Here is a 26885-nt window from a genome sequence, read left to right as displayed (position 1 = left end):
AACACTATCCGACGTTCTCCGTGACGTCACACCCTCTGTGATTGGCTGTGATCGTGATCCCATGTTTTGCTCCGCCCCGACTCTCCTGCCTCCCTAACAACCACCACCGGCCCGACCGTCTGCAAGATCCCTTTTCCGGACAGCTTTAACGGGCAGAAGCAGCGACTTGGTACCCAGGAACCACAGCCGACATACGGTAAGCTGACGTAGGCGCACTGCCGCCGGTGTTTACCCGTTTTAAAAGTAGACTTAGCGAGCTAACGGTACCCGGAATCACCCGCTGGCTGGGGTGGCGAGGCTAATAAGAGCAGCCCGACGGTCATTTGTTCCGGTTAAAATGAAGATTCAAGCGGTGTAAGCGTCGCTAATTCACAGTTACATAGACTGGAAGGATGGTTTATTGGGCCCGCCTGTTCAAAGGTCCCCTGGTTTAGCTTTAGAATGAAGCAGGTAGAGGCCGGTGCCGTGATTCCCCTTCATTTCCGTGTTTTCTCCTGCAGACCCCCCTCCTCCTCTGCCCGGGCTGCCACCGCAGGTGTTCACGCTGTTTTTAAAAAAAACGTTGCCAGCACCTCACGTTTATTTGCATGCGAGGCTGTGGCTGTGCAGCACAGAGAGATTTAAATAATGCAAACCGATCTTCAGCAGCAACAGAGGTGGCTGAATATGAAGTGAGTAACGGCGGTGAGGCGGGGGGAATCCGATGTCCGATAATGGATGCAGGATATACTGTTAAAGCTGGCTAGTTCCCCCATCCCTGAGCTTTGTAGTTAAATCATGAAGGCCTCAAATGACCCTGCAGATGTCATGGGTGTCCAGCATGTCCAGGAGATGTCCTGGATATGCTGGGTCTCCATTTGAAGCTGCTTTATCCTTCCTCCTCTTCCTTTTGTGTTTTTATATCAGGTTTATGCCTCTGGGGTCAGCTGGAGTCCTGCAGCAGAAACACGGGGCCCTCAGCTCAGGAGCTGGCCCATTTTGGAGCAGTGAGTGCCTCCGCAGTCTCTCAGTAATCCTTTAAGGAGCATTAGCGGGCTAAGTTTGGCGCTGCGACCGCTGGCCAACACGGGCCCTCACCAGCCGCCGTCATGCAGATACCTGACTCCTACAACCAGAAGAACTCGCTCTTCAACGCCATGAACCGCTTCATTGGCGCTGTCAACAACATGGACCAGACAGTGATGTTGCCCAGCCTGCTGCGGGACGTCCCGCTGGACGACAGGGATGACCTGAAGCCGACAGAGAACGGAGATGGTGGGGATGACGGTGGTGGCACAGGTAGCACCAGCCCCACTCACGACAGCGCCTACTTCCAGCCTGATACTGACATGTACAGCTCATACATCCTGCTTAAATCCATCCGCAATGACATCGAGTGGGGCGTCGTGCAAGGCGAGGAGTTGCGGAAGGAGAAGGCGGGTGTGGCCAGCATGGTGGTGGCAGAGGAGGATGACCTGGAGAAGCAGTTTCACTTCCACCTGAATGGACTCCACGCGGTTCTGTCGAAACTGACGCATAAAGCTAACACACTGACGAATCGCTACAAGGAGGAGATCGGCTGCAGAAACTGAGCGCTGAATGTCCTGACGGTTGGCGCTCTATGGGTTTTAGCTCAGTAACTACAAGCGAAGGAAGGAGCATGTGCAGACGCCAGAATTCACTTAAAAGCTTTTTCACAGCCCACAGTGGTGGATATCATTGTGTTAAATTAACTAGCCAGTCCCAAAAACGGTGAATAAAAATATCTGCAGATTGATTGTGTGACTGGAACAATTTGGGCATTTTTTGTCAAATAATGAGAACTACAATTTTAATAACAGTTATTCCTTGTAAGGGTCGTTAAATCATCTTAAATGCCACGTTTTTGTATTCACCGGCAGCTTTTTGGATCTCATTTTGGCACATGCACTGATGCTGACTTCATTCATTATAGCCGATTTATGCTTTGGTCTTTTTGAAGAGACTTGGCAGGGACATCAGTATATGTCACTAAGCACAAAGCTGATTCAAGCTTTAAAATTCTGAATTAAGTCTGGATCTGTGCTACTAAAGTCAGTACAGTAATGAATTTGTAGAGAATGTTTTCACATGAAATCAAATCACCTCAAATTAATACGTTTAAGAGATAGATGATGGGTATGCAGGAGAAGGACAAAGGATCTAAAATTGATTAATTTTGAATATTTGGGTGGTTTCATCAGAAGAAATCTGTTGCACTTCTAAACTACTGTAAACAAACATAACCTTAAAAAAACAAACAAACCCTAAACTAAACCATTTTAAATGAAATAGGATCCTGGTATAATCCCTGTGGAATGCCACTGAGCCAAAAATCTGTCTCTGATTCCAATAACTCTTTCTTTGGCATACTTTAAACACCTGAATCCACTGTTTGTCTTCTGGATATGACATCTTGTTAAGATTCGGCAGATTAGAGTGTCTCTGCTCTGACCTCCCTACAGCAGTTTGTAGTTGAAGAGCTAAAACATGTTCTTCATGGAAGTCCCTTTTTTTTTTTTTTTTTTTTTTTCCCTTGAAGACTTCGTCGAGGTGGTGGGCTGCTTGCATTCTATTTTCAGGGTTGACGTCTGTCCGTTTAAAAGAAACAAAAAAAAAAAATCTCCTGACATCCTTCATTTCATGCTGCAAATTCCAAACTATGCAAACACACGAGAGCACAAAAGAAGCTGGCTTGACATTTCTGTACAGCTTTAGACGCACAAAAAGGAGAAAATATGAATCCTTAAATTTCCCAATCGTAATAAGAACCCAGTTCTCATGGTGCATGATCGTTCATAACCTGTTAACATCTCCTGACAATCGATTGTAACCAGACCACAAATTCTCAGTTCTTTGGTTTAACTTAAATGTGGAAGTTCTGATATTTTAAAGATGCCACAGTTTGTCCATTTATTAAAGGACTAAAGCACCTTATTTTTAAAATTTTAAGGAGTTTGGCAGAAACCCATTGTTTTTGTCTGGTTTCAGCTGAATAAAAGAGAAGGTGTAATGAATGGTTATTGGCTGATTTTTGAACTGAACTTAAAGAAGCGAATGTTTTGTTTGTCGTCTCAAAGCTTTGTTAATGAATTGAACACTGTGCTTGATGGTCGATGACATGTGAAGGCGTTCTGGAGTCTGTGTGTGTGAAGAATGCTGGGTGTACATATACTGATGTTTATTGGTTTTTCTATTTCTGTCCAGTTTGACCATTAAAAGATTTTGGTGTGTATTTTTGGTCTTTTCGTTCATCAAAACTTACTGACCACATTTGGGGGGAAAAATGGTTTCTGTATTGCTGCAACCATCTACAGCTCCAGACCACGTGTTACCATGACAGCACTAGTGGCATGTCAGCATGCCGAAGAAAGGTGACACTGTGACGTTTTCTGTTCTCATTTCTGTCTCTGCGCTTGAAACAGAGCTTCTTCCTGGAGTTTTTAGAAAAGTGGCAACTGTTGTAGTTTAACCCCAACAATGATCTTTGTCCAACACTAACCCAGCAGTTTTAATGGTAATTAAAAACTGAATCTGCTAAGTTTCAGAGGTAGAGGTGGTTTCAGATGCTTTTTTAAGGGATCATTTTGCATTTCATTATGTTGTGGTTTTGCAGACATGTGACCACTAACCACATGACATTAAGTTATGGTAAATGGTTTGTATTTGTATAGCGCTTTTACTAGTCCCCAAGGACCCCAAAACGCTTTACACAACCAGTCATCCACCCATTCACACACACATTCATACACTGGTGATGGCAAGCTACATTGTAGCCACAGCCACCCTGGGGCGCACTGACAGAGGCGAGGCTGCCGGACACTGGCCCACTGACCACCACCAGTGGGCAACGGGTAAAGTGTCTTGCCCAAGGACACAATGACCGAGACTGTCCAAGCCAGGGCTCGAACCGGCAACCTTCCAATTACAAGGCGAACTCCCAAGTTATCATTTGTGATGTGTGACAATCATGGTAACTGAATGATCAAGTAAATAAGGCCCCAGTCACAGGCCCAGAAACCAGTCTGAAACCACTTGTCATGAAGGAATTCATATTATTGTTATTAAGTATTTACCAACTGTTTGCTGATGGTTGATTGCATTCAAAGGGGAAATGATAGCTAAAGCCTCTGTTACACAGTCATGTTAGTGACCACCTGGCACTAGGAACAAATGTCTATTCCCCAACCAGGTGACAAATACCTCCTTATGCTTGGTTTAGTTGTTGGCGTCTTGCAGAGGTCATATTTTGCTTTGAAGTGATGGATTTGTCCACAAACTCCATCCAGCTGCCCTCTGAGCTGTAGTGAAACAAAAAATGTAACGAACTGGAAATGGCGGCCCTTTGCCTCATGCCTTGTGGGCACGACATCACATGAGAAACCTCAGCAGAAAACCCCTTAATAAATGTTTTAGGCGGAATATCTGGGAGCATGTTTCTATGAATGTGGACTCCCAGAAGTGGAGCTCTAGGTAAAGTATTTAGATATCTGGCAGCAGATTTGCCTGTAGAAACCAGAGCTTCTCATGTACGAGGCACATATTCACAGGGCTCACCACAGCAGGTAGCGCCACATGTTTGATTTGGCATATTTATGCCAGATGCCCCGTAAGGATTTGTGTATCCTCCTGGTCTCAAACCTTCATGTGTTAAGGAACATAATATCTTTGAAATAATGCAGGTAGTTTCACAGATATCAAAACAAATGTCCAACTTCATTGTGATATTCCCCATGTATGACACCATACACCAAATCCAGATGGACTTCTTTAGACAATGGAAATTTCTAATAAATAAATAAGTGCATCTTTGCCCTGAAATGTGTTTCCAGGCAAATCTGTGATGGGCAGGTGGGAGGAATTTAATGAGCTGGCATTGAATGACCCAGTTTTATTTAAAGAGCAAGGAAGCTCCAGTAAAAAGACATGTATTTTTAAAGTTCAACAAATATATGACAGTTAAGTGAATGAATAGTTACAATTATGTTTGTTTTTGCTGAGTTTTGCCTAAATTGAGCAGCCCGACCTTCAGGTTTAGGGTTTGACATTATATTAGTCATAACCTATAAGATACAGCAAAGACTGGGGATCTTACAGATGGCTCTAGATGTATTAATAAATAAAAAAAATAACTAATAAATCTAGGTCATCCACAGCAAATTGGTACAAATTAAAGATATAAGCAACATCTCTCCAAAATCCTAACATATTAAAAATTAACCAGTGCTGATAATCTTTTTCTTCAGATTTTTTGCTTGCTCTAAACTCCAGAAAGGTTCCCATTAATGCCCTGTGTGACAAAGAAAAGCATCAAATACTGTCTTAATCTTTTTTTTTTTTTTTTGATCTGTAAAAATGCTGATTAACAGGAAGTCGTCATCGCCGGGTTATTCTGGGTTGTATCAGATCAGCAGGTGAATCTTGTCGATCATTAAATTCATGGAAAGACTAACAGGACATCTGCAGCCAATCACACCTCCATTCACCTGTAATCTTCCATAATCCCTCCGACCTCGGAGCTGAAATGACTAAACTCAGCTGCCAGATAGTTTCCAGCACAGAGGAGTCAGTGAACGCCCCTTCACCCGCCAGAAACCATCTGCTGCTTAGTGTTATGGAGCGATTGTGGCTCAAGAGTTGGCAGTTTGTCTTGTAATCGGAAGGTTGCTGGTTCGAGCCCCGGCTCGGACAGTCTCAGTCGTTGTGTCCTTGGGCAAGACACTTCACCCATTGCCTACTGGTGGTGGTCAGAGGGCCCGGTGGCGCCAGTGTCCGGCAGCCTCGCCTCTGTCAGTGCGCCCCAGGGCGGCTGTGGCTACAATGTAGCTTGCCATCACCAGTGTGTGAATGGGTGGATGACTGAATGTGTAAAGCGCTTTGGGGTCCTTAGGGACTAGTAAAGCGCTATACAAATACAGGCCATTTACCATTTATGTTGATTCATCAGTTATTTATACATAAAGAAAATAATATATAAAGAAGAAAAACTAATTAAGGAACAAATATTAAGAAGAGTAGCCTTATAGAAGGTTAGAAAAGTGACCAAAAAAAATTATTTTAATGTTTTTAAGATGGACCAATTTTATTATATTTTACTATTATATTATTTAATATTATATTATTATATTTTACTATAACAGTATGACAGGTTTGGATAGGAACACTCCCCTTAATTTGTTTGTCTCAATTAGGTAAAATACCATTCAGGTGAATCAGCCATGCAATGAGCACATAATGCCCATCCAAAAGTCACTGAATAGCTCCGTGAAATCACCTGGCCTAAGATGATGTTTGGATAATGTTGGTTTCTGTTTTTACTTCTTCTGGGTCTCAAACAAAACCCATAAATATCAAAACGTTACATTCAAAATGTAGGGTTATTGTCTCAAAATTTTAGGTAATTGTCTCAACACTGTCAAAATTTGGGGTCATTATCTAAAGATTTAGGGTTATCTCAAAATTTGTGTTCACTATTCCAGATTTCAGATAGTTTACTTCAAATTTAGGGTTAGTATGTCAGGATTGTGGGTTATCTCAAAATATTGGGTCATTATCTCTTTTTTTTGTTTGTTTAGATTATCTAAAATGCTTGGTAAATGTTCTAAAAAATTGCCATTTATCTAAAAGGCCTGGGTTACCTCAAAACATGGGGTTAATATCTCAGTATTTTGGGTAAATTATATCAAATTTATAGATCATTTATCCCACATGTCTAAAATTTAGGGTTTTCTCAAGATCTTGGGTGAACATTTCAAATTTTTGAGATAGTTTACCCCAAATTTATGGTATCTCAGAATGTTTGGTTATTATTTGAAAATATTGGGTAAATAGCTCATAATTCTGGGTTATGAAAACCTTTTGGTCATCATCTCAATATTTTGAGTGAATTATCTGAAATTGTTTGGTCAATTGTCATCTCAAAATTTTGAGATTTACCCAATAGTTCTGATTAGTATCTCAAATCTCATTTTAAGATTATTGTCTCAAAATACTGGTCAATTATCTCAAAATAATAATTCACTACTGCATGTTTTTGGTTCACCAGAATTTATCAGGCTTTCTGTGAAGTGCAACCTGGTGGTGGAAAAAAAGGGATAAAGTTGTTGGGCCATTTCAACAATATAGTTAATGGAAATTTGTCTTGGTGTGCTCACACATACAGCAAAGTCAAGTTTATTTATACAGCACATTTCCAAAGTCCATGATGCAAGTGCTTAACAATGTAAAATGCCACTAAAATAAATAAAATGCACAACAACAATGCAGTAAAATATAGAAAAATTAATTAATAAATAAAATAGTCAATAAAAACAACTAAAACAACAACCACAAAAACCAAAATGTTTAGGTCAATGTGTTTTAAATGCTAGACTATAAAAATGTGTCTTTAGTAAAGGTTTAAAGTGTTTGAGCATTTGTATGATCTAATATTAAGAGGAAGACTATTCCAGAGTCTGGGACCTGCCACAGAGAAGGCTCTGTCACCATGAGATTTCAGTTTAGCGCATGGAATAGTTAAAGGGTAGTTTTGACCTGGACCTCACGGTTCTTTCTGGAGCATAATTAACCCTGGAGGGTCTTAGAAAAATGCATACACTATCGGTCTTAGAGCCACAAATCGACCACGCCCAAAAAAGCGCTATAAAAAATTTATATATTAATATTTTTTTCCACTTTAAATTAGCCAATCTTTTAGACCTACTTCTCCTTGAAATATTCATGTCAAGTTTTAATTACATTTCGCGGATTTTAACCCTTTATATCCCGGTTTCGTCACATGAGCGCACTGCTTTTTTTGCCCCAAAAACATAAAACATAAAACATAAAATATTTTCCAAAAAAAACATTTGAAGTAATATTTTATTGTTATTATAATTAGGCCTTTAGATGGACAAAAGATTGGCACGAACATTAATTTCGATCCGGTTTTAATTTTTTTTCCAGAAGCCAAAAATGTCCCCAGGCGGCGCTGCTGCTCCTGCTCCCCCGGGGAGGAGTGCCTCTGCCGCGGGTGTGTTTCGCGCAGCGCCGGAGCATATGGTTCGGTTCCCGTGTCTGCAGCACACACTTCCGCTACCACGTGAAAACAAATACGTCATTTCCTGTTGATTAAAAAAAATTAATGCACCCTTAAACGATCCTAAGGTCAGAAAATGGTCCGGAACGAGCAGCGGGCCAAGCTGCTGCTGTACGCGGGAAATTAGTCTGCCTTTTCCGGGTATCTGTCTCGAGCAGGCCGCTGGACGCCTGTGTATGTTCCAGCAGGCGTCACATGTGGAGCAAGGGCGCCACCCGGTGGACAAATAAAAAAATTACAACTCTAAGGCCAGTACTGCAAGCGGAAGCGGAAGCATTACCGATCACGATCGATTTGACCGTAATTTTTTTTGCCGTGAAAAATAGCGTTTATAATGGGTTTCAATGGGGCACAAATCGACCACTAGGTCCGATAGCGTAAGTTTATCGCTAGCTTAGCCACTGAAGCTAATTTCCGGAAGTCATACTGAAATTTTAACAGTAAATGTGACCGAACTTTTTTTTGCAGACTTTCGCTATATTCCATTCAACACTGTGCAAATGGCATGTAATCGAAATTTGAAAAAGCCACAAATCGACCCTAAGACCCTCCAGGTCAGACAGGTAAGAAGGAGTTTGGCCGTTAAGTGATTTAAAAACAAAAAGTAAGATTTTAAATTGGATCCTGTAAGGAACAGGAAGCCAGTGTAGAGAGGCCAACACTGAGGTAATATGCAGCTGCATTTTGGACCAACTGGAGACGATACAGTAAGGCACATAACAGCACAACATGATACAAAACACAAGTGCATGCAACCCTGTCATACTACAGGGGGTGTCCCTATCTTTAAAGTGCTTTTCAGTGCAATGAGTTGCAGTCAAGATTGCAGGAGTGAAAAGCCCATACTGCAGAAGGTACAGTTAATGTCGCAAGTGCATGATGCATATGTATGAGATTCAGGGCATAATACACTCTGACTTCAAAATAAAAGCCCAGAGGGTTTTTTAAAGAAGGCTGCCAGGTAGTAAGACTTACCTATAAAGGGACTGGATTGACGCCCGAAAACAACATGCTTGATCTAAATAAAACAATGTTCTAATTTTTTTTAAATCTAAAATTGTTTTTTTATACATTTTATTGAAAGTTAAAGTTTCCATTCATTTAATTTATTGCAGTTTGTCCTCTAACAGACTTCAATAAAAATGTCAGCAGGGGGCGCTGTGGTAACACCACTGTATACACACACACACACACACACACACACACACACACACACACACCTCATATCACTGTGCAGCAGAGTGAGTGTGTGTATGTGTCTGTGTGTGTGTGCGTGTCAGAGTGCCAATTAGTGTTTGGGAGGTTGGGCCCAGAATAATTAACACACACATACACACACCCACACACAAAAACGGTTTTCATTAGTTTGTGTGTAAATGTTTGCGTGCGGAGGAATGAAGGCAAAGTGTGAAAATTAAAGGTCAAAGGTCAGCAGCAGGAGGGGGTGGAGGAGCGTGTTTAAAGTTTTTGTGTGATTGATTGCTGATCAGTGTGTGTGTGTGTGTGTGTGTGTGTGTGTGTGTGTGTGTGTGTGTGTATTTGTACTTTAAACCTAATCCCAGCCCTCCTCTTTATGTGTGTGTGTGTGTGTGTGTGTGTGTGTGTGTGTGTGTGAGTGTGTGTTTCTTTGTGTGCGTGTCTCCGGCGTTGTCGGTGCTGTCAGGCCTCGTTTCCGTGACGGCCGGCGCTGCAGCTCTGATTATTCACCTGTCACGCCGCTCGCTCTCTCTCCCACACGATGTTTCTCGCCTGCGCGCGTGTGTCTCCCTCCTCCCTCTGCGGCTCACTGCTTTGACAGACAGTCGGAGGTTTCCACAGCCTGTACACACACACACACACATGCACACACCACAAATGTCTCTGTTATGACAGCTTTCACACATTTTCTAGGTAAATTTTTTTTTAATCACAATCCGACCACCAGGGGGCACCAAAACAAGAACTGTATTGTTACACTAAAAAACACCTTTTTTGCCAAGTTAACAGCAAATAATTTATGATAATAAAAAGTAGAAGAATAAAAATTATGTTATTTATTTTACTCAAGTATCTGACCTAACATGACCTTCATGTTTGTAGCTACTGTGGTCAATATTTTTATCATCTTTCTGCCATTATTGGATTGACTGACGGATTAAATCTTTCGGGTCAATTTCCTATTTGTTAATGGGCATCCAAATGTCCAGAGTCAAGCATTGCTTTGTCACTGGCAGATGATCGCTGGTGCCCATCGAAGGTTCTAGGTGGATAAGTAACGTTTTCATTTGTCACTTAACTGTATCCCTTACTCTTATTAGTAGTCACTCAAGTCGCTTTCCTTCAAGCTGAGAAATGTTTACTTCAATTGTTCCACTTTGCATCGCCGGAAATTTCTTCACCTGCTATCTTGTGGAGCTGCTGAACATCATAAACTTTTAATGGTTCACAATCAAGCCTTGACGACCTGGCCAGAGTGTGTCCCAACTCTTGCCCAGTGACAGCTGGGATAGGCTCCATCACCCAGGCGACACTGATAAAGAAAGGAGAAAGAAAAGCAGAAGAGAATGGATGGCCGTATGGATGGATGATCATGGATGATTCATGAGCACAACATCTCTGCTAGTCACTTCCTGTGTGGACTTCCTTTTAGATTGTGTTTCTTCAAGCTAACATTACTTTAATTGCTAAGAGGAGAATGAAACACAAATATAGCTTGACATCACCCATTGGTTAGAGAAGCCCCAATCCGAAGCCTCAAAAATGAATTTGATCACCTCTGCCTAGTTTGCAGTCAAGTGACCACTAATGACATTAATTTATCCACCTTTTTGGGCGTATGACAATGTAAAGTCAATCCAGATCTGATCCATGACTGTTTGCTATGTGGTTGCTGGAGACTGATGAGAGTTAGATAGTGACTGATCAGTGAGAACCTGGTAACCTCTGCCTCCTATGGAAAAATTTGTATTCCCCAAATGGTTGGTGAATGTCTTCTGGCAAACACTTTGGTTGTTAGCAGATTGCCGTGGTTGTCTGTGCTTTCCACTGAAGACGGCTACTTTAGTGAAACACGAAAATGGAGAACATTTGCCTTCAAAGTCTAAAGTAACTCTGGTTGCCAGCAGAATTATTTTAAGTTTTAGTACCATTTGGCTAATAGTCAGCAAGTGCTTGCAGACAAATCACTCTCTGCCAGACAAACTATGGGAAACTGATAACCAAAAAGGGAGTGGCAAGTGTAACCTTTGTTTTTTTAACCATGGGTAGCTTGTGTTCAAAATAGTTCACAGTCACTTTCTGTTATTTAGGCGAGAGTCTGTTTGTTGACTAACATTAGTAAACATTAGTTAATGTTCCACTTGTTTTTGGCTTGTTATTGTTTTTTTTTTTTTTGTTTTTTTATTATATTTTATTTTCAGATGTTACAGACGGGACAGACATGAGTGAGGGATAGGAAAGGGAGAAAGAAAGAGGAAGGAAAGGAAAAACAGAAGGGGAGAGGGACAGTGAGAAAGGGGGGGAGAAAAAAAATAAAAATCTCCTGGATCACCTGTTGAGAGAGGAATAGAAAACAAGCAAAAAAGACAAAAAAAACAAAACAAAGCAACATACTAAACACAACACCATCGCATTAATCTAGCTAAGTGTAAACAGCAGTAAATACTAAATATTCAATGTTGTTGTGCAGCACGCAGGACAGATGTGCCTCGAAGTAGCAGGTGTAATTTGGGTCTACGAGCAGTGAACACCCGTGTGCATACCTGTGTGGATCAGCGCGCTTGTATTCCAAAGGTTTCTCCATGTAACGATCTGCTAGGGAGTGTGGGGGGGCCACAGCCCTGTCCTCCAGGGTGTGAAGCAGGTATGGAGGAGATCAAAACTCCAGACATCCAGAGGCCCCCAGAACACAAGAGACCAAGGAAGACCAACAGAGGGGCAGCCGCGCCACTGTTCCAGTAAGAGCTGAGGAGAGTCCCAGATGAGGGTTCACTCAGCAGCCGCGGAGCAGAAGCCAGGGGGAGTTGCAGTGACGCGCCCATGAGCTCCGCCGGCCGCCAGCTGTGCCTGAGTGACCGAGCCCCAGGCCGAGAGGCCGGGTGCACCCCACCTCCGAAGGGGCCCGAGCGAGCCCCAGGCTCCAGGCCCCGATAAGCGGCCGCCAAGGAGTGAGCCGGTGTGTACCTGGACGCCCACCCCCAGACACAAAGAACCACCAACGCACCGACACCTGAGGGAGTCCGCCACCGGCAGGGGAAGTGGTGGTGGGTGGAGATAGGCCTCCAAACCTTGGAGGGCCTGAGGTGTCCCCAGAGAGGTGGCGTCTGATACCCAACCTGACATATAGACACAGACATACAGGCACACACAGACACAAACATCCATTCCCCCCCTCATGCTCTCATATGCACTTACTCCACACTCAACCAACGTGGAGACAGACATAAAGAGACGCTGTACACACGATCACACTCCCCAAGCGTACTCTACAAACCGGGTCTAGGTACCCTTGCCCCTGGAGGGGGGAACTGCACCCAGACCCAGGTGGTGTTACCCTTTTCCCTGCGGTGGGGAGAGGCAGACCACCCCGACTCCGTAGCAGCAGGGAGGCCCCACACTCCAGACCGCAGTCGGACGGCCAACTCCTCCTACTAGCCCTCCCGCTCCAGCAGGCCGCAGAGAATGGGGGTGGGAGAAGACTCCAAACCTCCCTCCACCCGCTCATTGTAGTGTTGATGCATGTGTGTTCTAAGGTGCATTTAAAACCCAGGAGGGCAGAGAGCAGCAGGTAAGCGCATAGTCCCTCCTGATAGCCCTCAATGTCTAAGTGTGTTTAAAATTGAGAGGTGGGCAACGACGCCAGGGGTGAGGTGTACACCCTGATGGTAATTTGGACTCCGTGATTGTGCCCACCCCCAATGTGTAATGAGAGTGTGAGTAATGTGAATGTCTAAGTTGTGGGATAAAATTGAGGCAGAGGCAGCCAGAAGGGGACAGAGGGGGGGGGTAGCCTCCTCTGCACCCTGGTGACATACCCCTACTGCAAGGCCCTGCATGTGTGGGTGGTTGTGGTGGAGCGGGAAGAGGGAGGCAGCTGGAGATGGGGAGGGAAGGAAGGGAGGGGCAGGTAACCCCTCCCTGGGGCCAGCTCCCTGACCCCAGTAGGCACTCCCACACTCCGCGACCCGCCAGGGAAAGGGGGCCCAGGCCCATCCAGACCGGGGCCCAGTGCAGCAGCGCCCCCCGGCCCCACAGAGCCCGGGACAGTCCACCCAACCCCACCACAGAGAAAACTGCACCCACCCCACCATCCACTCATCTTCCAGACTACATAAGACAGTAAACGCCCAGGCTGAGATCTTCCTCCACCTCTCCTGTATCTCCCCCTCCTGCAGAGAGTTCCTGAGGAGAGGAAAGCTCCTGCAAGGTGTGACAATCTCCCCCACCAGTTGAAGAGCCCCCCAGGTGGCTCGACACACCGGTGGCACCCTGCTCCAGGGCTGGGCCCCCATGCACCCACCCGCCCACAACCCCGGCAACACACCAACCAGGACCCAAGCCCCCGAGGCCCGGCCCGGGCCCCAGCCCAGAGACGGAGCGCCCCCAGAACACAGTCACCTGAGAGCCAACAGAGCCCCCAACCGGACATGACCGCTACCCCGGGTTGAGCCCCCCAAGGAAGATGCCTCCGGGGAACCCCCCGACGCCCTAAGCCTGTCCCTACCCCCACACCAATCACAACAGTGAATTGAGAGGTGGCTTGTTATTGTTGCCGCATCCATTTCTGCTCACCATTATGGATGTGGCTCATTACCGGTGGTGCAAGAGAAGAAGTCAAAACTGGAAATAATGTAATTGCATTTGAGTTTTTTTTCCACAAACTGGATTTTTTTTCCAACCGTTGTAACATTTCTATCATGTATGATGTCAGATATCGACATTGTCAAAGCAACATCAGTGCGTCAAGTCGTAAAATCTGTGTACCACAAGTGTATGATTGAATCTCTTCAAGTTGGCAATTTCATGCAAACTGTGCAAACTTTTAATAGTGCAGTAGTATAGTAGCTACAGCCTTGTCTTTATACAGTAATATCACAGAAATACAAACAGCTGAGTTGAGTCCCATGTGGCAAAAAGGGATGATGAGTTGCTTTCATCTGAGTTACATTGATAAGCTGCGATCAGATTGATTGCAATGTGTTGGCATTTACAAATTAGACTGCAATTATTTGCACACCTTCAACAATCTGTCTGAGACTGAGCTGTAGTCAGTGTGAATCAGACCGTGATTGTTTGCAGACAGGTTGCCTCCTATCAAGCAACCTGTGCTAGTGTGTTACAAAAGTGGTACCGGTCCGTGAGTCGTTTGGTACCGGGCTACGAGAGTTGAGGCTCAGGTGTGAAATGTATAGTTTAAGGTTTTTATCGGTTTCCAGCGTTATTTTGTTATCGTTTTTATCGTTAACTCGGTTTTCCTGGGTCTTTTCACGTGTGTTATAAATAAATCTTCTTTTTTTCGGTACCGGTACTAGTTTTGTTTTGTTGTATTTATCCGTGACACCTTAAAGGCCGGTCCGTGAAAATATTGTCGGGCATAAACCGGTCCGTGGCGCAAAATGCAATGAATTTCAATGCAAAAACAAGGCATCCACCAATTTCCCCTAGTTGCAAAGAGGTTGCTGTCCTATTTTGACTCTAGAGGGACTGAGCCATTAGAGGCAACACAGAGTTTGATCAGCCCCTCTTAACCTTTCCTTCAGTCTGTTTTCCATCTTCTTGTTTCAGTTCTTTCTCCTTCTATCTCTGCTGTATCCTGTTGGCTCCTCCTGAAAGCACACACACACTCAAACATGCACACAGTGCCTGTCAGTTGCTGCACTGGGGGAAATTTGCAGCACGGCGATCAATTTGTCACACAGAATGTGTGTGATTTATGCGACCCTGTAGACATCCATTAGCCTCCGTCTCTTTCTGTTTCCCTCCGCTCGTCCTTTCTTTTCGCCTCTTTTCCATTTCTTTCCATCACCCCCTCTCTCTCTGCTACTGTTTCTCATGCCATCATCAGCGGTGATTAGATGCAAAATGAAATGAGCAGCAGAAGATCATAAAAACATGAAAAAAGAACAGCAGATTTTCACAGTTACAGTAAAGTGAAGTTTGCATGGAGAGTCGACACTGACATCATGCCGCAGCTCGTGTAGCACATGAAATCTGATAACACGTTCATCGCACAGAGAAACCCACTCCAAACACAAATCCTTAAAAGCAGGATGTAAATGTACACAAACTGATGGCCACATTAGTCTCATCATATTTGTTTTAAAACACCAAGATAGTGGTGGTAATATTTGACTTGAAGCTTTGTGACGGAAGTTTACTATCCAGTTAGTGAGATCACAGTACTTACATCCACATCACATCCTCTGGTTGCTTTGGGAAGAATGTGCATTTCGTGAGTGGTTACTTACTGTTTCTAGGTAAAATCGGTAACTGAAAGGATGCTGCATCAATCCTTGCAATTAATTTTTCTAATAGATTCCCACAATTGCTCATGGTTTGCTTGGAAGATGCCAACTTGTCTGTGTAAAGTAGTCAGACTTGAACGTCAAGGAAGGTGGTAGGGAAGCAGACTATGCAGACATTTTAGGTTTCCAAGGTGAGCAATTTATTTACAGTGAACTTAATTTAATGTATAACTTAACAAAACTTTCCCCAAATCAATTCAATTAACAAAAGTCAACATAACATGGCTCTGGTGACACAGCTCTCCTCTCCTGCATCAGGTAGAGACTGGCTTTAAATAGGGCCATCAATTTCCCTCCAATTGCCCAGCCAGTGCCACTCACTCAACTGAGGGATCTAAAACTCTACACAGATTATCTAAAAACACAAAACCTCTACACACTTCTAACATGCACATTTACACAACTAAATGGCAGTATTAACAAAAGGAAAAACATTCAACAAATCTCTTTAAACATTAACACAGACAAAAGGAAGCATCTCTCTGGAAAAAGAAACCCCTCCACTTGGTTTGACCTGATGATGTCATGTGTGACATGATCAGGACTTTAAAATGAGGAAATGCCAGGCGGGCGTTTCCCCACACCTGACACTCATGATGACTGAAAAGACAAACAGCGCAAGTATGAACAAATGACTTAATCTGTAACATAATAAAGTATAAAGAAACATAACTTAGTATTTGTCTTAATTTGCAGAATGTTTGATTTGCCGGCAACAAAACGCTTACACAAACAAACCCGGGATAGTGAGTGAAGCAATGTTACTTGACAAATAGCAAATCATAGCAAATACCTAGAAACAGAATAATGTGTACAATGTGCAAAAAAAAGGTAAACACATATGGGACAAATGGAGAGAATTGCAACTGCTTCTCCACTTTGTCACAGTCTGCAAATAGTTGCCAACTGAAACTGAAAAGTGCAAAACGTCAGTATAAAAGTTAAGCCTCACTGATGCGGCCAACACATTTCAAAGGCACAACTTTTATTTTGAAGGTTAGCTTTTAACAGTTTGTATTACTGCCTGGCAAGTAGTTAACAAGTCAGCAGACAAGTTGGGATCTTCCATACAATCTATGGGCAACTGCAGCAACTTGCTAATGATAAATTCAAATTCAAATTTTATTTGTCACATACACAGTCATACACAGTACGATATGTAGTGAAATGCTTGGACAACTGCTCGTGACCTAAAGAAAACAAAAAAGGAAAGGCTATGAATAAGATAGGAAATAAATATGAAAAATTAAAAAGGGTAAATTTAACTAGGAAGGAATAAAATATAAATTAAGGTTAAAAATGAAATAACTGTACAACACAAATTAGAATGAAGGGTAAATTTAACTGGGAAGAATAAGATAAAGATAAATATATAAATTAAAGTTGAAAATAAAATAACTGTACAACAAAATACACAATATAGAACTATATAAGAATGTATGAAGAAATCTAAATATAAATAAATATATACACAATAACAGCAGCTGTACAAGTATTAACTGGAAATGAAGAATATAGTGACCAGTGTTGTGCAAAAACAAAGTCCAGAAAGTCCAGTGTGTGTGTAAGAACCATATGTGTGGGTCAGTACTGTGTGGTGGTGTGATTGAGAGACCGTATCGCCTGCGGGAAGAAGCTCCTCCTCAGTCTCTCTGTGTTGGTCTTCAGGGAGCGGAATCGCTTTCCTGACCTCAACAGAGAGAACAGTCTGTTGTTGGGATGGCTGAGGTCCTTCACGATCTTCCTGGCCTTGGTCCAGCACCGCCTGCTGTAGATTGAGTGCAGGTCAGGGAGCTCGGAGCGGATGGTGCGCTCAGCTGACCGCACAACCCTCTGTAGAGCTCGTCTGTCCTGCATGGTGCTGTTCCCGAACCAGGTTAAGATGTTTCCCGCCAGGATGCTCTCTATGGTGCACGAGTAAAAGTTCCTGAGCACCTTGGAGGGCAGTTGGAAGTCTCTCAAGCGTCTGAGGTGGTAGAGACGCTGTCGGGCCTTTTTCACCACGGTGTTGATGTGACAGGACCATGACAGGTCCTGCGTGATGTGAACTCCGAGGTATTTGAAGCTGTCCACTCTCTCCACTGGGCACTCGTTGATGACGGGGGTCTGGTAGTTCCTCTCCTGCTTAGTGCTGAAGTCCACTATCAGCTCCTTTGTCTTACTGACGTTTAGAAGGAGGTTGTTCCTCTGGCACCAGTTCTCCAGATTCCTAATCTCCTTCAGGTAGGCCGTCTCGTTATTATCAGAGATCAGGCCCACCACGACGGTGTCGTCAGCAAACTTGATGATGGTGGTGGAGCTGGTAGTGGCCACACAGTCATATGTGTACAAAGAGTACAGCAGGGGGCTCAGAACACACCCCTGGGGGGCTCCAGTGCTGAGAGTGGTGGAGGCTGAGACATGTCCGCCCATCCTTACTGCCTGTGGTCTGCCAGTTAGGAAGTTGGAGATCCACTGACACATAGATGAGCTGAGTCCCAGATGCTCCAGCTTGGTGGTGAGTGTGGAGGGAATTATGGTGTTAAATGCAGAGCTGTAGTCTATGAAGAGCATTTTAACATAATTCCCCCTTCTAGTGTCCAAGTGAGTGAGTGATGTGTGGAGGAGATGAGAGATGGCATCGTCTGTGGAACGATTTGGACGGTAAGCGAACTGTAGTGGGTCCAGTGTGTCTGGTAGTGAAGAAATGATGGAGCTAGCTGGTATGCGCAGTCTCTTAGGATACGACCTGGGATGCCGTCTGGTCCTGCTGCTTTCCTGGTGTTCAAAGTAATCAAAAGTTTTTTTGGTCAATTTTTACAATTTCACCTGGCTCCTAGATCATTACCCAACACGATGTTCACCAACTTCAGTGTTATCGTTGGTGTCTCAAAGTGATCAGGTCTAGAATCAAACTTTTTATCATTTTTGTGGTGACAGATTGAAGCGACTGTAAGTGACAGTGAAGGATACCAGCTTACAGAGTTACCCAAGCAACATGAACCAGAGACCCCCACATGACAATGCATTGTATGCTGAGTGAATTGCTTCATGAGTGGACGCCCGAAACAAAGAAGAGTTTAACCGCCAGGCTAAAACTGGGGTCAGTGTCAGCATAGATTGTCCGTTTTTGGGGATTAAATCCAGCTGTTGGAAAACATACATTCATGTATCAGTAAAGTAACCTGATAGAGCAGGGCAGCCTGTGGATGACTCATTAATGATTTGGTCGATGCTAGCACGTACACGGAGAGCAAATATCTGATGCGGCGTCATTAATAATGATTTATGATGGTTATGCAGAGAACCTTTAAATTCTTTCTCTCAGTCTCACCAACTAGTCCAATGTGCATTTCTATAAGGAGATGGAAAAAGGTAAGAGTGTGTGTGTGTTTGTGAGTGTGTGCGTGTGCAGAGTGATGCATGGTGGGAAATCGTTTAGCGCCCTCGCCGGTCCTCGGCGACAGCCCTCGGCGACGGGATGAGAAACGAGGCGGCAACGAGGATGTAATTTGAGAAGGAGAGAACGAGGGGGAGGAAGGAGTGACAGATCGGAGGACGAGAAGGAGGAGGAGGGGAGGAGGGGTGAGGGTGATGGTGATGGAGAGAGGGATGAGGGAGAGGAAGAGGAAGGAGAGGAGGGTATAGTGAGTGACAGAGGAGACGGGGGCGGGAGAGGACAAAGGGACGGTGAATGACAGAACGAGGAGACGGAGGAGGAAGGCGGGAGGAGGGAGTGACAGATCGGGGAGCTCTCGCGCTGCCTCTCTCCCCCTCTCTTTCTCTGTTGAGGCGTAAACGAGGCGAGTGCGTCGTTTCTCCTTCGAGCCAATTTGAATAATGAGGCAGTCTAATTTCCCTCTCTCTCTCTCTCACTCACACACACACACACACACACACACACACACACACACACACACACACACACAGGCAATCAGGGCGTCACATGGAAGGCTAAAAGTGTGTGTGTGTGTGTGTGTGTGTGTGTGTGTGTGTGTGTGTGTGTGTGTGTGTGCGTGCGCTAATGCGCGCACACGGATGTTTTTTTTCCTCTGCAGCTGCGGGCGAAGCTCGGCTCTATTTTTCTCTTCCAGCCAGCAGCCGGCACACAGAAAAAGAAAACCCACCAGCAGGAGCAATAAATCCTGCAGGTTTGCTTAAAATACCACCTGCGACGCCTTAATGCAGCATAGCTAGGGGGCGCTACAGCGCGAAACTGTCATGTATTTAATGTTGCATGAGAGTAGCACAGCTCATTTGAATCTAAACTGTTTACAGGGTGAATAAACAACAAAAGAAAAATGCTAACATGAGCGGAACCTTGCAAAACACAGGACATTTTTTACAAAACGTCCACTAAAACATTGTTGCACAAAGTCTGTTGTTAGCATTTTTTATGAGTACTCCAGTTGACTTCATGTTAATAAATTTGCACGAAACCTGTAGCACAGCAGAGGGCGCTGGTCCTTACTCTCTAGCTACAAATCCTTCTGCAAACATATGCCGTACCTGGCGTGCACCTCCATAGAAATGAAAGTACATGTCGTTCTGTACCTCCTACAGTGCTTGAACTGCCCATATTTCTTAAATTGACTACTAGATAACTTGGAGAGAGAAACTCCACCACCAAACTATTGTTTTGACCATGAAATCACAGAGCAACACAAGCACACTGACAGTGGCACTGGCCATGTGCACAGGCTACATCCTAGGTGCTATGATCAAGGTTTCATTAATCAGGCAACGATTATGTGTACGAACTGAAAGAAACAGTTCCCCTTTAGTTTTTCCTACAGAAAAGCTGGTTTTGACCATAAAACACTGTTTGTAATACATGATGATTGGCCGGTTAAAGATTTAGGACAGTCAGGACATGCTCTCTTGATTGGCGTCCATTTAGAAACGATAACTCCATAAGGCGTTCGGAGTGTTGTTAAAGCCCAGAATTAACCTCTGTCGAGTGAAACCCTGGGAATACACAAAGTAGACATCTTTGACAACAGGACTTCGGTGCAGTTTTGTTCCGTCCCTTTTCTTTTGAAAATTGCACAGATACGGCAAACTGTTCATGTGTCCAACTTCCTACTATCCTCACCTAGTCTGTGGATTGTAACATAAAAAATATACCTGCTGTTATTGTAAGTGATCTAGAGTGACAGGTGCTGCAGCATTGCATGCTGGTGATCCTGCATTGTTTTTGAGTGGGTGTGGTCAGCACTGGAGCTGGAAAGGAGGATAAGAATTCCCAGGTTGCAAAGCAGCTGGTTGGGGTGGTTAAATATTAGGCCATCAGGAGGCTCTTGCTTGCATGCCTTATACCAAAATGATGGATTGGTGGATACTATAAAGTGGCTTCAATGTAGTTCAGTATGCAAACAACATACTTGAGTTTTGCAGTGTGAATACTTACTGGAAATAATGGTGGAAAGGTGTGTCCATGATTGTCTTGCTAGAGGTCACATTTTGTAGAATTGAAGGCTTTTGGCATCTTCAAAGAGTCTTCAGTCCATCAATCCATCTTCTTCTGCTTATCCATTTCAGGGTCATAAAGGGTTGGGGGGCTGGGAGTGTGCACCTTAGTTGTCATAGAGCAAGAGGTAGGGTACGCCATGGATAGATCACCAAAACTATTGCAAGTGTAACCAGTATGTAACAAAATATATAAACAATGGGCAAATCAGAAGATTTCAGGAACGGCAGAAGCCTAGAGGATGGCTAACCACAATGAAAACACAATCACAAATGATGAAGCAATGGTTCAACTGTATTTGAAATTTGTGCACTGTATTGCATTTAACAATAATAACCAAAATTGTGTGTGCGCGCACAGATACCCAAAATAAAAGAAAAGAAAGGAATGTCAGACCAGGGTCTTTTAAAGTGTCAATAGAATCCAGTTCAGGCCTGTTTGGTGATCTGGCAGTTTATTGATGTGAGTTCAGTCCTCGATCGATGTATGTTTTGCACAGTTTTGTCCTACCACCGTTCAGGCAACCAGAAGTCAAGATTCAGTTCCATATGGGCTGTGGCTCGCCATCCATTGCAATGGAAAATTATTCCTCTTCTATGGATTTCCACAAAGTCTGTAATCCAAAGTTCTCCATGGAGTCTCAGCTCCTTTCTCCAAATCAAAAAAAAAAAAACCTTACCAGTGCAAAGCACTTCGTAGTCATAAAATTAGCTTTGGATATCCAAATCTGGTGGCTAATCAAACAGCTTCACTGTTTCAACAGCAACTACGTTTTCCCACAGGTACAGCTATGGCGCGTGTGGTCTAAGCAGCCTTAGCAGCGCAACAAAACTGGAAAACACAAGGCGGGACAAACAATCCGATTGGTTGAACCGACAAAATATAACCTTTGAGAAACAAAAATAAATAAATAACACAAATAATACAATTCCATACAAAATAATTTGGGTTTTTTCTTTAGAGTCTCTCTCCAATTATGAGTGTTTTTAACTGAACAGAATAAAACCCCTTTAATAATAATTACAATAAACAGTCTCTAATTGCATCTGTTTGCCACTGGGCTACACTCTCCCCTCCTAAAGTCATGCAAGTCCCTTTGCATGGGAGATGGCTGTGACCTCACCACTTGAGAGAGTGGCTCCTGGCAAGTTCCAAACTCTTTACTCTCTTGCAAAGCATCAGTAAAAGCTAAGTTCAAGCCTTGGAATAAGAATTGCACAACAGATATCAGTGGATTTCTCAACTGGGTATACTGCAGTCTTTCTGGCGGAACTCTACTTCTCACTGAACGATGAAGAGTGTCCATTTTATCACCTTCCACACTTTGTTGCGAATCTTTGTTGTTAATGGCCTTAGGCTCAATGTCAGAGTCTTCTCTGCTTAGAAGAACATCTCCCTGAAAAGTAGATTTGTCTGCTAAGTCACTTTCACTTTCAGGAACATCAGCAGCCGAGCGTTTTTCACTCATGGCATCCAAGGCAGTATCCTCAACAATGATTTCTTGATTTTCATGAGACAAGTCTTCTCTAACTTCTGTATCATCAACAGCTAAGCAGTCTTCAGTTAAATTCGTCTGTGCTGCCTCACCATCATCTGCATCAGAGCATGATTTTGGAACCTCGTACACTGTGGTGAATTGAATGGTTTCTTTGGGAAGCCTCTCACGAAACCAAATGGTATCCTCCTCTGTCTCAGAAGGTTCAGTCTCATCAGACTGTTTAGCTGATTGCCGTGTTACAGGCTTGCGTGTGAAGTTTGTCATAACAGGCTTCTCCTTAGTAGGTGTGACAAAACCACAAGGAAGTAGGAGGTCTCGATGGATAGTTCGCCAAGGAGCGTCCTTGTTCTCAGGTTTTGTGGTGTAAACTGGGAGTCCCGCCTGCTGTACCACATAAACATCTGATTCCCACTTATCAGCAAGTTTATTTTTCCTCTCAGGCATACAGCACGCACTAAAACTCTGTCTCCTTCTTCCAATTTAGAAGCAGTTACACGCAAGCCAAATCTGGTCTTATTCTTGTCAGCAATTTTTGCTACATTTTGTGCCGCGATCCTGTGACTCTCTTCCAGACGTGACTTCAAACTTTGCACATATTGCGAATGTGACTTGTAGCCGTTGTCTCTGAGGGGAAGACCAAAAGCCAGGTGGGCAATCTGGGTTTACGGCCGTACATTAATTCATAAGGTGAGTATCCTGTTACGTCGTTCTTTGTACAATTGTACGCATGAACCAACGGTTTCACAAAGCTATGCCACTGTGATTTGTCCTTGTTTTCCAATGTACCAAGCATGTTCAACACCGTCCTATTACAATGCTCTACAGCAGCAGTCCCCAATCCCTGGGCCTCGGACCAGTACCGGTCCGTGAGTTGTTTGGTACCGGGCCGCGACAGTTGGGGCTCAGGTCTGAAATGTATGGTTTTCGGGGTTTTTAATTGGTTTTCAGCGTTCTTTTGTCATCGTTTTTATCATTAACTCGATTTTCCTTGGTCTTTTCACGTGTGTTATAAATAAATCTTATTTTTTTCGGTACCGGTACTAGTTTTATTTTGTTGTATTTATCCGCGACACCTTAAAGGCCGGTCCATGCAAATATTGTCGGGCATAAACCGGTCCGTGGCGCAAAAAAGGTTGGAGACCGCTCCTCCACAGGGTTTCCCCTGAGATGGTAGGGTGTAGTATGGATCTTGTGAACACCCATGATGTTGCATAGTTCCTTGATGATGTGTGACTCAAAGTCAGGCCCTTGGTCACTATGCAAACGTTCAGGAATGCCATAGTGGACAATGAAATTATCCCACAGGCACTTAGCAACTGTTTGAGCTTTCTGATTGGGTGTTGGGACTGCAATGGCATACTTAGTAAAGTGGTCTGTAAGTACGAGAACATCCTTAATATTGCTCCTATCAGGCTCAGTGGACAAAAAGTCCATACAAACAAGCTCAAGAGGTCTGGTGGACTTTATTGTGACCAAAGGAGCAGCTCTTTCAGGGAGAGATTTTCTCAGAACACAGCGATCACAGGTTTGAACCTTTTTGTGAACATCTGCAGCCATCCTTGGCGAGTAAAACCTTGTTCTCACCAGGTCGAGAGTGCGTTGAATCCCTAAGTGGCCCATATCATCATGGAGGCTACGGAGGACTGTGTCTCGAAACTGCTCTGGAAGAACAAGTTGCCAGGTTACACAACCTCCATCTTGTTGTGTTCGGTACAGTATTTGATTGTGTAGCTCAAGGCGACTGAATTCCCTAATTAATAAGGGAATATCCAGCAGTTGCTTTCTAACGGTGGGTGGAACCTTGTTCCCAGTCTCAAATTGAGCAATAATTTCCCTCAAACATGGGTCAGCTCATTGTTCTGCTCTTAGATGCTCTACTGGCATATGGGGAATAACTGGTAAACCACCACACTGATCTTCATTCACAAACTCATCTGGTATAGCAGATGCAAACATGGCTAAAGAATCTACCAGGGTGAAAGCACAGTCCATCTCTTTGTTTTCACTTGGGCTACAGCCAATGAGGTGCCTCTCACAGATAGCTGGGACCACATCTGGGCCAAGAGTGACTGCTTGACCAGACAGATGTGTTTCAATGAACCGCTGTATACGTTCCTGCTTTTTTTGTGAAATGGTGTCATTGAGCAGTCCTCCATTTGGTCATCTTGAAAGACCGTTTGCATCAGAATTTAACCTCCCAGCTCTGATTCAAGTAGCTACTGAAGTCAATGATTTTTGTATATATTTGAATAACTCAGTGTAGCTGAAATTATGTTTTGTTTTTGTTGTTTAAAAGACGGATATTTTGGTAGAACATTTTTAACATTTTGTTAAAACTTTCAGGATAAATGTTAAAGGCTGATCCTGCACTCTTATTTCTGCTCCATATGATATGTTAAACCTTCATAAACCCTCCGCCTGCATCAGTCGCAGCACTTCTAGTTGAACATCTAAAAACTGAACGTAACAAAACACCAGAAGATCTGAAAGACGAGAAGTCGGGTCCGTGCCGGATGAAATCGCCCACATCAGAAAGGACTGAAGGGGGGAGGGAGGAGGCGGGGGGAGAAGGAGGAGGTGGGGAGTCTAATTGATTTCCTCATTTTCCCTCCCTGGAAAGAGAGCGAGCAGGTCAGACGAGTGCAGCGGCGAGCGAGCGAGCAAGTGTCTGCATTTCAGCGAGAAAGAGAGCGAGAGAGAAAAGAGACCGTTGAAGGCTTTGGCAGTGAAGCATGAAAACGTGTGTGTGTGTGTGTGTGTGTGTGTGTGTGACCTTGTCTGGCAGCGTGTGTGTGTATGTGCGATAGAGAGAGAGCAAGACAACGAGGGCGAGCGAGCGAATAGAAAGGGGGAGCCTTGAAACTGTCTTGATTCCCTCCTCCATTATTCTCTCTCTCTCCCACACACATGCAGACACATACTCGCTTACCCTCGTGCATTCCTCCAAACCTTTTTCCTCTCCTTCTTTTCTCTTTGTGTTTGTTTGTCTCCTGCTGTCAGCACCGCCTCGGAGGTCACCCCCACTGACCTTTGCCCTCTTGCCTTCCTGTTGACGTGTAAACATTAAACGACCTCCCTTCCTCTTTCTCTTTGAAAGATGAGAGAAGCAGCAATTATTGTGCCAGTGAAGCAAAAGCAGAGGGTGAAAGTGATGGAGGAAGTTTTTCATGACGCAAAGCCAAACTCCAGCATCCATTTCACTGAGCTGTATAGGCTGTGATTAATGGGTTTATATAATGGTTAATGCACCATTAACTTCAAATTTAGTCCCTTAATTGATGTGGAAATGCCTCCAAAAGAATGTTTTTAACTGAGCCTGATGAATCGCTATAATAAAGAAAGAGCCTACAGCTTCCACAGTAACAGTAAGTAACATTAAGATAAGTTACAGTTAAGTTACTAGCTTAGTTTAGCCAAGGGATTGTTTATAAAGATGGACGAAGCTCCTGCTTTGCAGCAACAAAACCCACATTTTTGATCACCCCTAGTGGTGGTTCTATATAGGTCATAAAACCGCATATTTAACATTCAGTTGTCAATCCCACCTCCTAAACTGGCATCTCAAGACTCGATTCAATGATTCTAACTTTATTTGCAGATTCACCCTCATGCAACTAGGCTGATTTGAAGGGATGTGTTTTTGTTGTTTGTTTGTTTGAGCTTGCTGAGCTTGTAGTAATAACTGGATGATATTGAGAAATAAAGAAAAACCCTGCAGTTTATCTAATTTCCATTTGAGGTAGACTCCTAAAGGGAGTCAGTTGCATGTTACCAGGAAATGATGGACCCGTCTTGCCTATCACCAACATCTCAGACTGCTGGTCATGTTATGGTGTGGGATATAATTTTGTGGCACTCTTTGCACTCATTAGTACCAAGGCAGCATTGTTTAACCACCAGAGCCTACCTGCTGAGTATTGTTGCTGACCATGTCCATCCCTTTATGACCACAGTCTACAACAGCCTCCAGCAGGACTCACTATTTCACAAAGCTGAAATCAAACTGGTTTCTTGATCATGTGAAGTTCACTGTACTCAAATGGCCTCCATTGTCACAAGATTTCAATTCAACAGAGTCTGTTTGGGATGGAATGTGAGACTCGCATGGATTTGCAGTTGAAGTAGCTGTCTAAGTAAGTAATCTGGGCGCTACAGCTTTAAGCAGCTGTGTGCACTCCCATGGACGGCAATCACTTTCTGGCAGACAATCACTGTTTGGCACAACACCTGGAGCTGAGGGGGCAAAACAATCGCATGAGTGCTGCTGTTTGAATGAGGAAGAATTAAAGTAATCGTGGTAAACCAATCACATGACCACTTCAAGATGACAAAGCAACAAGATGATATATACCAGTTTTTAAA

General features: G+C 43.8%; 1 protein-coding gene across 1 annotated transcript; it reads left to right on the top strand.

The window, feature by feature from the left end:
* Positions 1-57: 57 nt before the first annotated feature.
* On the top strand, positions 58-3232 carry LOC309700819 (mid1-interacting protein 1-B-like). The gene is made up of 2 exons (XM_082524654.1): positions 58-196; positions 907-3232. Exon 2 carries the CDS (start codon positions 1089-1091, stop codon positions 1569-1571), a length of 483 nt encoding a protein of 160 aa, XP_082380780.1. The 5' UTR covers positions 58-196; positions 907-1088; the 3' UTR covers positions 1572-3232.
* Positions 3233-26885: the final 23653 nt, after the last annotated feature.

This window comes from Aulonocara stuartgranti (assembly GCF_965226115.1).
Source record: "Aulonocara stuartgranti genome assembly, chromosome: 23".
Taxonomy (NCBI): Eukaryota; Metazoa; Chordata; class Actinopteri; order Cichliformes; family Cichlidae; genus Aulonocara; species Aulonocara stuartgranti.
Note: the sequence above shows the minus strand (reverse complement) of the source record. Positions and strands in the feature narration are given on the sequence as shown.

Coding starts and splice junctions, on each gene's coding strand:
- LOC309700819 (XM_082524654.1), top strand. CDS start 1,089: ATGCAGATACCTGACTCCTACAACCAGAAGAACTCGCTCTTCAACGCC.